At 38.9% G+C, this 14890-nt stretch overlaps 2 protein-coding genes across 2 annotated transcripts in view; one reads left to right on the top strand and one right to left on the bottom strand.

Annotated features, from left to right (window-relative positions):
- The first annotated feature begins 2128 nt into the window (after positions 1-2128).
- Positions 2129-9802, top strand: clul1 (clusterin-like 1 (retinal)). The gene is made up of 9 exons (XM_037682350.1): positions 2129-2222; positions 5770-5907; positions 6014-6162; positions 6241-6411; positions 6572-7010; positions 7127-7249; positions 7323-7537; positions 8845-9023; positions 9172-9802. Exons 2-9 carry the CDS (start codon positions 5805-5807, stop codon positions 9185-9187), a joined length of 1395 nt encoding a protein of 464 aa, XP_037538278.1. The 5' UTR covers positions 2129-2222; positions 5770-5804; the 3' UTR covers positions 9188-9802.
- A 634-nt stretch (positions 9803-10436) lies between these two features.
- The window catches only part of yes1 (YES proto-oncogene 1, Src family tyrosine kinase), a 30597-nt gene continuing 26143 nt past the window's right edge, over positions 10437-14890 (bottom strand). Inside the window, exons 11-12 of the mRNA XM_037682349.1 lie at positions 14410-14541; positions 10437-10905 (exon numbers count right to left, since the gene is read on the bottom strand). Coding sequence (XP_037538277.1) covers positions 10697-10905; positions 14410-14541 — 341 coding nt within the window. The 3' untranslated portion in view covers positions 10437-10696. The remainder of the gene's footprint in view (positions 10906-14409; positions 14542-14890) is intronic.

Genomic DNA, 14890 nt, shown 5'->3' with positions numbered 1-14890 from the left:
ATAGACGATATTATAGAATAGAGCATTGTAAATCTGTGGTACCCAGACACTTATGTGCATGTATGTATTTACATGTACAGTACATATGTATATGTACATGTATATATTGAATTCAATTCAGTTTATTTATATAGCGCCAAGTCACACAGAGGTCATCTCAAGACACTAAACAGAAACAATTATATATAAAAATAATACGTTAACAGAGACATTCATAATTTAACACTATTTATTTATTTTTTAATTTTATTTCTTAACCTTTTTTTAACCAGGCAAATCCCACTGAGATGACAGATCTCTTTTGCAAGGGAGGCCTGGGCCTGAAGCAGCCTAGCATGCACGTTTTTGGGGAGGAAATCGGCGTATTTATCTGAGGAGCAGACTGATTTGAATTTAACTCCATCGCAAAACTCTCATCTTGAGCAAGCATGAAGGCGACAGTGGAAAGGAAAAACTCCCTCATGAGGAAGAAACCTTTAGCAGAACCAGGCTCAGAACAAGCAGCCATCTGTTTCGACCAGCTGGGTTAGAGAGGAACAGGAAGGAGGAACAGATACACAATGGCAGGTCAAGAATCACAAGCTAAGATAGAAATATTATCAAATGAAAACTATTCAATATTAACAATTCATTTAAGGACATGAGGTCAATATGTCCTCTAGTAGTCAAAGTCTATAGCAGCATAGCAAGCCAACCCTAACTATAGGATATATTCAAAGGAAAGTCTTAAGCCCAGTTTTAAAACTGGACAATGTGTCAGCCTGATGGACAGAAACTGGAAGTTGGTTCCACAAGAGAGGAGCCTGATAACTGAAAGACCTTCCTCCCATTCTGCTTTTGAAAACCATAGGGACCGCGAGTAAGCCTGCAGCCTGAGAGCGAAGTGCTCTGTTATGAAAATATGTAATAATAAGATGGTAAGAAATACCAAAACAAATGCAGATTATAATTTAAAAGCTCAACCTGATTTCCATTTTCTTCCTCTGTAACAGCGTGCTAAGTTCACATCCTCAACAAAGAAGCTGTTTTACTTCAGCTGCTTCATGTTCGGGTGGACCATGGGAGAACCTGGGGAGACGGTTCTCCCCACAGCGTGATATGAACCAGCTGCTGGAGGTGTCGGAGAGGCTGAAGAGAAGAGCTGTCTGCTTCTAATTATCTTCCAGTAAAGTCTATTTTCTGGGTCACACAACACAAAGAGAGCACATTTTTCTGAAGGGAAGAGACAACGAAACAGAAGCACAGAACCTTAAGATGCAAGATGAGAAGATAAAGTTTTATGTGTTTTGAAAAGAACTCTTGCTTCACAGTCATCTGTTTGATTTTCTGATAACTGATTGAGCTTAAACACTTGTTTTTCCCTGTTTTAAACATTTCTGATTTGAAACCTTCTGCATACTTTGTGATACATTAGCCTTCCATACATCAAAATGTGCAGCTCAGTCAGGAAATGGTTGCAAATAATTTTTATTTATGAACCTTTTAATGTTCAGAATATTTATATATATATATTTCTCCACAGTATTACATTAGGATCTATTCCATTCCTCCAAAGGCATTGTTCCTTTTAAATTCTGCTTAAGCTGCTTTTAGCTTTTAGCTAGCCTTTTGCTACTTAAGCTTTGTAAAATGTTTATTTTAGATAGCCTTTTGCTAACTTTAGCTTTTAGTTAACATTTTACTGCTACTGGCTTAATTTTTGCTCTTACCTTTTAGCTAGTCCTTTGCTGCTTTTAATTTTTAGCTTATCTTTTGCCACTTTAGCTAGTATTGTGCTACTTTAAGACTTGGGCTTGCATTTAACTTCTTTTAGCTTTTATCCTGTGTTTTGCTTCTTTTAGGTTTTAGTCACTGTTTTGCGTATTGTAGCTTTTATCAAGTATTTTACTTCTTTAAGTTTTAATAAGTCAGTTTCAGCTTCTTTAGCTAATTTTAGTAGTCATTTTAGACATTACGTTTTAGCTGAAAACCCTAATTTAATTTTTTTATGTTATATATTTTATCTTTTCAAAGGTTTTGTGTGACCAGTTAAGCTGATCTGTGAATGGGCCCAGCGTTGGATTAATGGGCATGGACCTTAAGTAAAGACAGTAATAGGATAAAGTTGTTGCAGGACGAACACAAATAGAACCCAACCAGGTCAAGATAACCTGAAGATCTCTGTTCCCACAGAGATCTTTGTTTACGTCTATGAACGAAGAGGCTTCTTCATTCGTCTGCTGGTGAGTTTTACTGGTTCTGTTGGGCCGTTTTACCCCTCCTTTATATTAATAACCCTCTGTCATTTGATCTTAAATTTAACATGAATTTGATATTCTACTACAGACAAAGTAATATCTTAAATATTTAAAGTATTTTTTTTATTATTCTTATCTGCTCCCTCAAAGTGGCTTTTTTTAAGTTTGTAGTCAAGTCAACTTTATTTATAAAGCACATTTAAAACAAGCTGTTACCAAAGTGTTTAACAATAACATCAATGAGAGTAAACTTAATGGAAAAATTACCACACACTAATGATAATACTGAAAAATTAATTAAAAGCATTAAATAAATAGAACACAGAACAAAAAAAAAAAAAAAATACTAAGTCAACTCACACTGTGTGAAATGCCTGAGAAAACAAATGAGTTTTTAGCAGAGATTTGAACACACGAGGGGAGGTGGCCTGCCTAATGTTGGGGGGCAGGTTGTTCCAGAGTTTGGAGCCCATGACTGAAAATGCCCAATCTCCTCTGAGCTTAAGTTTTGTTTTTGGAACAGCAAAAAGCAGCTGATCAGATGATCTCATGGCCCGAGAGGGAGCATATGGTTCCAGTAGCTCAGAGAGATAAAGGGGAGCAAGGCCATTTAGGCACCTAAGTACATGCTCAATAATCCAGGTATAAAGAAGAGAAGAGAAGTTGAGAGCAAGCACTAGCTGGTTTCAAAGGCAGGTAAATCTTTCAATCATCAGCATAACAATTAAATGAAAGACCATGTTTTCTTAGGATAAACCCCAGTGGGAGCAAATAGAACAAGAACAGAAGGGGTCCAAGAATCGAGCCCTGTGGGACCCCGCAGGGAAAAGCCATTGGAGCAGATACATTATTACCAACCTTGACACAAAAACTCCTGTCACTCAGGTATGAGAGGAACTGTTCTAATGCAGCACGTGTAATCCCAACCCAGTGTTCCAACCGTGATATAAGGATACTGTGGTCAGAAGTAGCAGTAAGTTCCAGGTGTACAAGAACCACAAATTGACCAGAATCATTTGATACCAGAATATCATTACAAACCTTCACTAACACTGTTTCAGTGCTGTGAAAGTGCTTAAAATCGAACTGATAGATCCCAAAAATCCTGTTCTCATTCAAAAACTCATTTACTCGAATAAAAACTATTTTGGTCAGAAAGGGAAGTTTTGAGATTGATCTGAAATTTGAGCAAGCTGAAGGGTTAAGTCCAGGTTTCTTAATGAATGGATTAACTACTGCATGTAGTCATTGAAAATCCTTTTTAATGGTTTGACATTGTTTTAAACATTCTATAACACCAAACCATACTTTTATGTATCACTTAAACATTTTTTAAACATGAAATTTATAGCTAATATCAACAAAAAACTATGTATGTTGCCAGTTGGATTGAAAAGCCCAGCATTTAGAAACAGCTTAAACTTGTAAGATATATGGGCACATCCCCATGCACTGTAAATCAACATATATAACTTTGCATGTACGGGCAGGTTCAGATGCTGAAATAAAGTTCCAAGTTAATCAGAATCCTCAGTTTTCTTTGTTTGTGTTTTTGGAGCTCGGCCTGCTGGCACAACGATGGCCCAGACATAAACACGTCCTCCCAGCAGAGACGAACCCATGATGACATTTATCCATTTACAGCTGTTAGCATGTTTGTGGTGAGACTCAGTAAAAACAAAAATCAGCTGAATGAAGAAAAGGACAAATGATTCAGGATGGAAACTTATAATGAGCGTAAATAAAACATTTATATCTACTCTTATTATAAATAGGGCATAACTCAATAAATAAAGCTTAAAGTTTTTTGTGAAATTATTATTTTCATCCAACTAACTTGATTTGCTGAGTGGTACAAATAAGTGCAGTTTTGTAAACAGTGTTGTAGCACCACCTAGTGGCAGAACTCCTAATGACAAGTATTCATTCATTATGTTGAATCAAGCTCAAATCTATTTAATTATTTGGATCAGATCAAACAGAAAACAGTTCTTTAATTATCACCAGCCACCAAAGATAAAAGGTGATAATGTTTTTGCCCATGTGTGCATGTTAGCAAAATAACCACTGGACGATCGTTGAATGTGTCTACGTCTGATTAACTTTTGGAGCAAATATATTTCAAAATGACCACAGCTAAGCGCACAGTCATTTAAAAATGTCTATTACTCAGGAATTTTACTAATAAAAAGAGAAATTGCATTTCCTGTGAAAATGCAGTTCGAATTCTTTTTGCAGAAGAAATTGCTGAAAATGGCTGCACTTAGCTAAAAACATGCTGAAATGTAAGAACAAGCCTAAATTAGCAGAAGAAAGCAGAAATAATACATATTTGCTGAATTAGGTTTAAATAAGCAGAAATCACCTCAAAAATTAGGAAAGTAGCTAAAAAAAGGCTGAAATGAGCAAAAAAAAAAAAAAAAGTGGCTGAAAAAACTGAAAGTCAGAAAGAAGCTTATCTACCAGAAGGAAGAAGACAGAGCTGGAATGAGCTAAAACATTTGGAATTGGCCGAAAAAGCTAAAATTAGCATAAAATAGCTAAATAGTATCTGAGAAAGAAGAAATGGCTGAAACTAGCATAACTATGCTAAGGAGCAAGTTAAAATTACCATAAAGAAGTGAATTCTGAAAGTAGCAACTATGGAAAAACTTGAGTTTTTCTGAAAACAGCCGAAATTAGCTAAAAAATGCTAAAGGTAGCTGAAAAGATAGAACAAGCTTAAATTAGCATAAGAAAGCAAAAACTACACGTTTGCTAAAATGAAGAAAAGAAGCAGAAATGAGCAGAAAAAGTAGAAATGATCTGAAAACAGCCGAAATTAGTAAAAAACAAACAAAAAAAAAAACCCAACTGAAAAGTAGCTAAAAAGGCAAAAAGAAGCTGAAATTACAAGAAGGAACTGGAAAGAGCACATTTTTGACGAATTAGGTAGAACAAAGTTTAATCGAGTATAAGAAATGTGGAATTAGCTAAAAAAAAGCTAAAATTAGCATAAAACTTCTAAAACGGAGCTGAAATAGTAGAAAAAGTTGAAACTTGCAGGAATAAGCTGAAAAGAGCATAACAAGCTTAAATTAGCAGAAAGTTAGAAGAAGCACAAAACTCCTGAAATTAGCTGAAATTATCTGAAAGTAGCTGCTTTTTTTTATTGCACAAGAAAGCTGAATGAAGCTGAAGCAGAACAAAATGTGAATGAATCAGTAAAAGGTTGTAAACAGATCTAAAGAGCTGAAGGATGTACAATGAACTAAATTAATTTCCTATGAGAGAAAAAAAATAGCAGAAAAGGCTAAATATTTTAAAAAGCTAAAGTTACAACATTACCAAAAGTCTATCACACTTCACAAGAGCTTATTTTTATAGTTGGACCAGAAATATTTTCCATGTAAACCTCTAGCATTATAGGCAGTTGTGGTTACTTTGAGGAATCTAGGACTAGTTTGAATGCATCTGTGCACACAGGATTTGGACAGTTTGATGCTGTCATTGTATAAATCTGAGAAACAGTCACTATATCATGTTCTTTCAGAGTGGTCTTTTTCTAATTTAACACTGAACCTGAGAATGAAGCTCCTGTTCAGTTTGCTGCTTGTTGTGGCAACAACAAGCGGCCTCAGTGCTGCTCCTGAGGACCAAATGAAAGTCGTCTCTGAAGACATCCTAACACGTGAGTGGACCGAACAAAACCACCTACAGTAAAACTTTACAGTGTACATGAACCATATTTGTTCTAGAAGACTCTGTGAGCTATGTCTGTCTCCGTGTGTTCACAGAGCTGTTAGAAGATGGTGAGAAACTGGTGAACGAGGAGCTGAGGAGAGCTCTGTATGGGGTGAAGCAGATGAGGGAGGTGATGTGGAGGAACGGGCAGAAGCATAAGCACCTCATGGACTCCTTGAAACACAGCGGTGACAAGAAGAGGGTAAGACCATCAACAAAGAGAAAGAAAGGAAATGCATGAAGACAAATGAAGGAGAAGTGCTTCTTTTGATCCCTCCAGGGAGCAGCTCAGCTGGCGAAGGAGGTGAGCGAGAAGCTGGAGGAGGCAGAGGAGCAGTGCAAAGACTCCCTGCAGTCAGAGTGGGAGGAATGCAGACCCTGTCTGGAGGATGCATGCAAAACCTTCTACACCTCCACCTGCCACAGGGGCTTTGCTTCCTTCCAAGCTAAGGTATTTAAATAAAATCGTCCCGCTTTGTTGAAAGAAACGATGACGGGAAATAAACCGACACATTTATCGTGTGTCCGTTTCTGTGAAATGACTTTTTAGCCCTCGAGTCTCCAAACCCCAACGATAGACAATAAAACCAGCCATAACATTTGCATTACAGGTGGAAAACTTTTTCCAAAGAGTCTCCAGGCGCTTCGGACCTCGAGAGCCCCCCATGAGAGCGGGGGAGGTCCTGGTAAACCAGGAGCCTAACGACTCCGAGGCAGACGTGATCCGAATCGAAGATCCCTTCAACCGAGTGATGAGCAGGGCCGGTTCTGTGGTGAACCGCAGCATCGCCCTGGCTTCCAGGATGAGCAGCAAGCTGGACAAAGTCCTTCAGAGAGCTTTCCTGAACGCCACCGAATCCCTGACAGAAGAAAGCACCTCTGATCCCTTCTCCCCCAGCCGGGACTCGGGCTTCCTGAGGGGAGTGGGCCTGGAGGAGGTGCTGGAGTCTTTCTTTGACTTTAGCAAGAGAGTGGTGGAGGAGTTTGGAGCTGTAGTGACTCAGGTGTTTGATGACCTCCACCAGGCAGTGGAAAAGGAGAAAAAGAAAGGTAGTGCAGGTCCACCATGTTGGTGATGGCACACGTGCTCATGTTGAACAGACTTTAAAGTAACAAATACTGATAATCTGACTAATCTAATTGTTAATTTATTCTGTTTGGTGCAGAAAGGGAAAGTTTACCTCGCTTCCTGCAGAACAGGAAGTTGTGCAGAGATCTTCGCAGACAGACGTCTGAGTGCTGGCAGCTGCAGAACAAGTGTGAGGCCTGCCAGGGGGCTCTGCTCACAGGTGAAGCACCATGGTCACTCTTTGTGTTTGCCAACTCTCAAGCAGGTTGTAGTTCACCCTCTTTCTTACCCAGAGTGCCCCAGTGTTCGGGAGCTGCACGTTGAGCTGGACGAAATTTCTCAGCTGCTGGAAGTGTCCAAAGAGCAGTACGATGAGATCCTGTCCATCGTCCAGCGCCACGCGGATGAAACTGTCAAATGGCTGAGCACCATGGCGGCTGAATTCAGCTGGGTGGCTCAGGCTGTGAGCAACGACAGTGCTCCTCAGAACATCTTCCGTATCACAACGGTGAGCAGGAGCAGCCGAAGGATCAGTAAAGAGAAGTTGGGAATAAAAATGCCAGTGAAAATGTGAATGCTGAGAGCTGAATGACTGCTGAAGCAGCTGAAACAGAGAAGTTAAAGCTAATTAAAGCAGAACAATATAGCTAAAAGAAAAAAGAAAAAAAAACACAGGCTAAAAGTAGCAAAAGACTTTCTAATAGCTAAAAGTAGCAGAACGTAAGTTAAAAACAAAACAAAAAAAGGTTAAAAAAATAAAAAGTAGCAAAAGGCTAGCCAGAAATTAAAAGTAGCAAAGAGATGGCTAAAAGCTACAAGTAGCTCAAGGCTTGTTAAAAGTAGCAGAACAATAATTCATACCTAAAATGAATAAAATAACAAAAAAACTAAATGTAGCAGAACAATAGCTAAAAGTAAAAAAAAAAAATAAAAAAAAAATCACTCAACAAAAGTAGCAAAAAACTTCCTAATAGCTAAAAGTAGCAGAACACATGTTGAAAACAAAACAAAAAAGGCTAAAATAATTAGAGTATGAAAAGGCTAGCCAGAAGTTCAAAGCAAAAAGAGGCTAAAAGCTACAAGTAGCTCAAGGCTAGTTAAAAGTAGCAGAATAGCTAAAACCTAAAATGAACAAAATATCTAAAAACTATCGCAGAACAATAGATAAAAGTAAAACAAACAAACAAACAAAAACACCAGCTAAAAGTAGCAAAAAAAACTTTCTAATAGCAAAAAGTAGCAAAACACGTTAAAAACAAACAAAAAAGTGAAATTCGGGTTATCTTTTTACACTATTTTTAAAGTAGCAAAAAGATGACTAATAGCACAAGGCTTGCTAAAAGTAGCAGAACAATAGCTATAAATAAAAATGAATAAAATAACTAAAAAACTAAATATAGCAGAACAATAACTAAAATAAGCAAACAATTAGCTAAAGTTAAGTTGTAGCAAAAAGTTTAATAGGAAACAAAAAATAAAGCCAGTTTGCTCAAGCAGATTTTAGAGAACAATGTTCTTGAAGGAATTAAAGCTCTCAATGCATATTTATGAGAAAAATATTTGCCAATAGGATAAAAAAAAAAAAAAACCCACTTAAGTAATCAGTTACAAAAATAAAATGTCATAGCACCATCTTCTGAATGGGCTGATTGTTTTAATATTAAATTGCTAAATAAGTCTTTCTACAGAGGTGATGGACTCGAGTCATTTGTTCATTTATGAGGAAAAATGACCACAGGGAACATTTCCATAAATATCCTGTAGGAAATAAAATGTTCTTAACTGGTTGGTGTGAAACTTCAGTTTTCACTCTAGGTGGTACCAGAGAGTCATGATGAACAGAACCCGTCTGCTACAGAGACCAAGGTGGAGGTAAATATTCTGAACTCTCCCCCTCTCACCCTCACTATTCCTGGAGACCTGGAGCTGCAGGACCCAGCATTCATCCAATACGTCATCCAGGAAGCTCTGGACAAGTATAAGGAGATGCTCCGGTGAGCTCTACACTCCACATTAATCACACGATACAATTTAAGTTTTCTGCTGTTCTGAAAATAACAAGTCAGCATTTGCCGTCATCGGATTCCTGGTTTAAGGTGCAGTTTTCCTCTAAACTGTTTTTTTTTTTTTTTGTCTCTACAGGATTGAGGATGAGTAAAACTTCAGTGTCTTCATCTTCAGCACTTTATTTACGAGCAGCACTAGACTGCTTAGCAGGCAACGTTTTGCTGAAATACAACTAGACAACTGTCAATTACCAACTGTATGAAAAAGTAAATGTACTCATTTCCTGTTGTCAAATGGTGTAAATGAAACAAAACTGTATTTATTGGCCAAATAAGACATGAATTGTTCAGACCAGATGAGTCAAAAACACAAGAACTACAGGAAATTTGTTTCATTCTTTTATTTTTGTTATGTACAAAATCATATTAACTTTCATTACTTTAATCTTTTACGTCTCCCATTAGCTCAAGTCCCAGTTTTCAGGAACAAATGCTCATGATGCTCAGAAATTAAAAAGTTCACATCTTTATAGCTTTCATTAGGTCTCGTCATTTCTCAGACTTTGACATAAAACTGTACTGAAGTACCTCGGAGGGTTTGTATTTTCCGTTTCTATAGAAAACACTAAAGCCCTGTCTAAATACTGCTGCTGTACGTCAGAGAAAATAAAAATGATTTAAAAATCTGTCTTGTAAAGCTCTAGCTTTTAAATTAAACATATGCTCAGTTAACAGCAGACATCACAGGTTTGTTTAGATGATATTTTACTGATCGGGAGAAAACAGTTCTGTGTACGTTTTTTTTTTTTTTTTTTTTTAATCTAAAACTTATAAACCTGACAAAAAGTTTAAAAGATTTATTTTAAAACTTTCATAAAAACACAGTTGTGCATCAAATTTTTTTTGACAAATGAACTCGTCGTTTAATTGCACAGCTAAAATGTCCATTCCTAAACATTTATTTTAAAAAGCTAATTAAAAAAATGGCTGTAGTAAATTATGAAAACGCTGCTGTAAGATTTCAAGTCCCCAGTTAAATGAAAATTAAAAAAAAAAAAGCAAAATAAATTGATGTTTTTCAAGTGAACGTATTAAAAACAATGACTGTATATAAAACGCGTCTTATTCTCGGTCATCCATCCACTAAAAATACTTTTTATACAAACTGTATGTACATCTACTCAAATCTCTCAGTACATTCTTGCATCCACACAGCAGACCTTTCTGTTTACACAGCCCCCCAGTCACAGCACATATTGGCAGTTTTAACCCGGTATTGGTCGCTGAAGCACACATCCTCATCCACCGACATGTTCACACCAAACTCATGTACATATATATTAAACAAAAAGGTCTGAATTCATATTAAAATTGGTTTGAATTAAAATAAAGTTGTGTAAAGGGTGGGGAAATTTATATATATATATATATAAAAAAGTCTGCATCTGCTTAATTTGTAATCTCACTCTAATCACAGTGTTGTGGTGCTTTAGATGGAAGCGCCCATCCGCAAACGTAGACACCTACCAGGTACGTTAGTTTCATTGAAAACTAGTTTTGTAAAATTTTGTTTTTTCTTGTCGCGGCCTTATTAAAACTCTCTCGTCCCGTGGCTTGATTTCTACCTCCATGTGCAAGAGTTCGTCCCAGATTCCTTTAGACTAGAGATTGTCTCCAGGCTGGTATTGTGGCTCTGTGGCTGTAAAGTAGTCTTCGAGGAAGGACTGGATGTATTCAAAGGTCGGCCTTTCGTCCGGCTCCTTCTTCCAGCACTGTTTCATCATCTCATGGAGGGACTCGGGGCAGCCCTGGGGGCAGGGCATCCGGTAACCTCGCTCCACCTGCTCAAGAACTTCTCGGTTCACCATTCCTTAAAAACAGAGAAAACAAATGAGCGAATACTGTAAACGGTTTGCATTTGTAAGGCTAAATTACTAAGTACCATATTTGCCGGCATATACGTTGTATCTTTTTGCATAAATTTGCAAGTCCTGTGACTTGTACACCGAAGCGACTAATATTTTCCATATTTATAACCCTGAGATCTGATGATTTCATTTATTCCGACATGAAAAATATTAAACATTACCATTTGCACCCACTAGAGGGCCCTAGAGGATTATGGCAAGCCAAGTAATTCATTAATAGGTAAAAGTGGCTATTAATCAGACACTTGGCTTGCCCTGGAAGCTACCTTTGTCTTGCTCCAGAACTTCTGGAGTAAACGTCAAATCAGCTGCATTTCGCTGCACCGCCCAGGTGAAATGCAGCTGATTCGACCATTAAAGTTCATTTGTTAAGGAAAAGTTCAACTGAGACACACCTTTGCTATAATGTCGAGCAAACAAATAATTGTTTTCGTGTTAATCTTAGTCCTCCCGTGCACGCTCTCGTGGCCACCATTTGGCAGCCAATCAATTTTTGGCACAACACCGGCCCACGTTTCTGGATGGTCAGCAGTGATGCATAATAGATGCAACTTGTACGATGAAGCGATTTATTTATGTTTTTTCCACTTTATTAGACATATTTGGACTGATGCTACTTGTACGGCAGCAAGTACGGTAAATACAGTTCCATAAGCTTAGTTTAATAATCAGTTTCACCCTTTTCCAGCCACTGCAAGACAAATATCAGTTAAACACCCCCCAACAAAATTATACAGAAAATAAGAGCCAGAGATTATGAACAGTCTGGATCCCAGACATATTGGAAATCTGCAGGAACCGTCATCTGGACTCATGCAAATACTTAAGGATCTGCAACGTCTCAGGTGAATACCAACTCCTTCAGGTCAAAAGTTGTGATGAACTGGAATGCTGGATCGTTTGCCAGATCTACCAGGCTTCTGCAAACTTTGCTCCATTTCTACATTTCACTTCATATTTCATAATAATCAGCTCATCATTGTCAGGTGCCATGGGCGCCTGTGGCTGAGTGGTTAGAGCAGTCGTCCTCCAATGCAAGAGTTGGGGGTTCGAATCCACCAGCAGTCACATGTCGAAGTGTCCCTGGGCAAGACACTGAACCCCTCGTTGCCTCCGATGTGTGTCCCATCGGTGTATGAATGTGATAAAGCACTGATTAGTCTCTTTGGAATGATTTGTTCAATTAGCTTTGTAGAGATCTAGTAGAGTGCTGCATGAATGGGTAAATGAGGAAAGAGACTGTAGTGGAAAGCGCTTTGAGTATCTTGATCAGATAGAAAATATATACAAATATTTTCCCCAGAGGAACGTGTGAAGATCTCTGCATCTCCTCTGGCTGTTGATCAGGGTACAGCAGGCTAACTGAGCTGGTTCTCAACAAAGAACTGAACAAATTCTACAGGTTAAGTAAAAGCCCCAGCCAAACTGTGATTGTATTAACGTGAGATAAGAGGGGCCTGGAGAGGGTAATTAGAACTAAAATTATGGCAATACATGTTCAAGTTCACATGTATCATCATCAAAGCATCAAAACGCATTATGTAGTGATCAATTCCAAGAGGACACTTAAAATCTCCAAGTCAGAACTAGCTCGACTCGCAACCTGAAACTGACGACGCTCGTTTGGCTCATGGTCAAAAAACCAGTGTCAAGGAATAGAAAGTAAAAAAACCAAAAAAAAAACAAATAAAGCTGGACATGGGGTTATTTCCTGTGAGACCTGCAGTCGGTGTTCAAGGCTTTTAAAGGACAATGGTCTTATTAATGTCAAAGACAACACTCCAGTGTCCTAACAGGAGCAAGTGATTAATACACTCCAGTTTGTCACCGTCCACACTGGTCGCAGGCAGAATACTAATCAGTGCTGCTTCATCCTTGACTCGTGGATTCCTTTCCAAGACAGAACCCTGTGACACAGCTCCTCTGGGAGCATAACTGCAGCTAAAAGAGGTTATGACACAGAGTCGGTGGCATGGTTACAGCCATGACCCCCCTCCTTTCATCTGGCTATGGGAGAGCGGGGATCAGATTATCTCACACTGGAACAGAGAGGCTGGGTCCACAGCAGCTGCTGAGACCCGGATACAGTGGCATGCTGGTATGTCGGATGCTGCGGTGCTAAAATGATTTACGCCTTGCATCTTAAAATATGAACTCTAAGTCAACCTGTTATAAATCTGACAGTGTTAAGTTAACTTTACACATGAAAACCATAATAAACAACAAAATGTGAACGCGTGCAGATGCTTGTCCAAACGCTGTCGCACAGAAAAACACTGAACAATAAAAATAAATGAACAGCAAGGCATGTGTATCTGAAGAAAAAAAACCTTCAAATATGGAAACAAGCCCAGAAAATTAATTAAACGGAGCAACGTTGACTAAACTGAGCAATCTGCAGTGCAACCAAGAAGACCACCAGAACCAGATGGCCCTGCACACACAGAGGAGATGGATGGAGCAGCTGCATCGTGAGGTTGTGACAAGAGGAGCACTAATCCAGTTCAGCTTTGCTTCGGGGGGGACACAAGGATGCAGATTTTAATAAGTAGCTCAGGATCATGAAGGGGCTTTCCCCCCCAAGTGTACAAGTCACAGGACACCAGGAATGCTCCCATCAGTGAAATCTATTTCTGTTCTCCTCTGAGATATTAAAACCTTTTTAGATGACAGATGTTCAACAGCATGCTGAAACAGCAGGGAGGGACTGCTCATTCGGGTCGAGGGTGAGGTTCTGCCTTAAGTGGAGGAGTTCAAGTACCTTGGTGTTTTGATCACAAGTGAGGGAAGAATAAAGTGTGAGATTGACAGACGGATTGGTGCAGCATCTGCAGTATTGCGGACTCTGTGCCGGTCTATTGTGGTGAAGAGGAAGCTGAGCTGTAAGGCAAAGCTCTGTTTACTGGTCAGTCTACATTACTTCCTACCCTCACCTATGGTCATCAACTCTGGGGAGCAACAGAAAGAAGGAGATCACAGATACAGGCAGCTGAAATGAGTTTCCTCCACAGGGTAGCTGGACTCTCCCTTAGAGACAGGGTGAGAGGTTCGGTTATCCGGGAGAGACTCGGAGTAGAACCGCAGCTCCTCCACATCGAGAGGAGAAAGTTGAGGTGGTTCGGGTATCTGGTAAGGATGCTCCCTGGATGCTTCCCTAGAGGTGCTTCAGGCATGTCCGACTGGGAGGAGACCCCGGAGAAGACCCAGGACACGCTGGAGAGACTATGTCTCTCGATTTGGCCTGGGAACACCTTGTGGTCCTCCCAGAAGACAAAGAGCTGGAAGAGGTGGCTGTGGAAAGAGATGTCTGGGCGTCCCTGCTCAGGCTGCTGTCCCCGTCACCCGACTTCAGAACAAGCGGAAGATAATGGATGGATGGAGGGTGCAATATAATCCCAATAACGATAACCCACATGTTCATATGTGTGCTTATAAGATCTTATTACCTGGATAAGGTACTCTGCCTTTGGTCACCAGCTCTGTCAGTAGTATCCCAAAAGACCAGACGTCGGATTTGATCGTAAAGCGACCGTACAATGCAGCTTCAGGGGCGGTCCACTTGATGGGGAATTTAGCTCCTACGTTTTAAAGTGAAAAAAAAAAAAAAAAAAAGCAAGAGTTCAGTAAAGACGCACTGAAATGAGTGAAACTGGTAAGATTACTTTCATTTAGAAATTTCAGTTTTAGATTAGATTCAAACTGTTCTAAAAACCAGAAAGTCATTTATGACAAAAAATAAATAAAACAATTTAGTCAACTTATCTCTAAAGCCTAAAATAGAACTAATATTTAACAAACAAAATGTGTTCTTGCATTTTAATTAAAGTAGGGACTGATGATTAATTCCTTTCAGGACAAAAACAGTTTATTTTTCCATTTTAAAGTACTTTTCTAAACTCTTCATTTTAACAAACAGTAAAACAATAA

This window comes from Nematolebias whitei, chromosome 9 (genome assembly GCF_014905685.2).
Source record: "Nematolebias whitei isolate Nwh7 chromosome 9, NemWhi1, whole genome shotgun sequence".
Lineage (NCBI taxonomy): Eukaryota > Metazoa > Chordata > Actinopteri > Cyprinodontiformes > Rivulidae > Nematolebias > Nematolebias whitei.
The sequence above is the reverse complement of the archived record's forward strand: the minus strand, read 5'-3'. Positions and strand labels throughout refer to the sequence as shown.

What these genes read in the sequence shown, in the direction of transcription:
- clul1 (XM_037682350.1), top strand. Translation starts at nt 5,805, where the DNA reads ATGAAGCTCCTGTTCAGTTTGCTGCTTGTTGTGGCAACAACAAGCGGC. An exon ending in CTCTGAAGACATCCTAACAC is followed by an intron (nt 5,908 to 6,013) that starts GTGAGTGGACCG and finishes GTGTGTTCACAG; the next exon opens with AGCTGTTAGAAGATGGTGAG. An exon ending in ACATCTTCCGTATCACAACG is followed by an intron (nt 7,538 to 8,844) that starts GTGAGCAGGAGC and finishes TTTTCACTCTAG; the next exon opens with GTGGTACCAGAGAGTCATGA.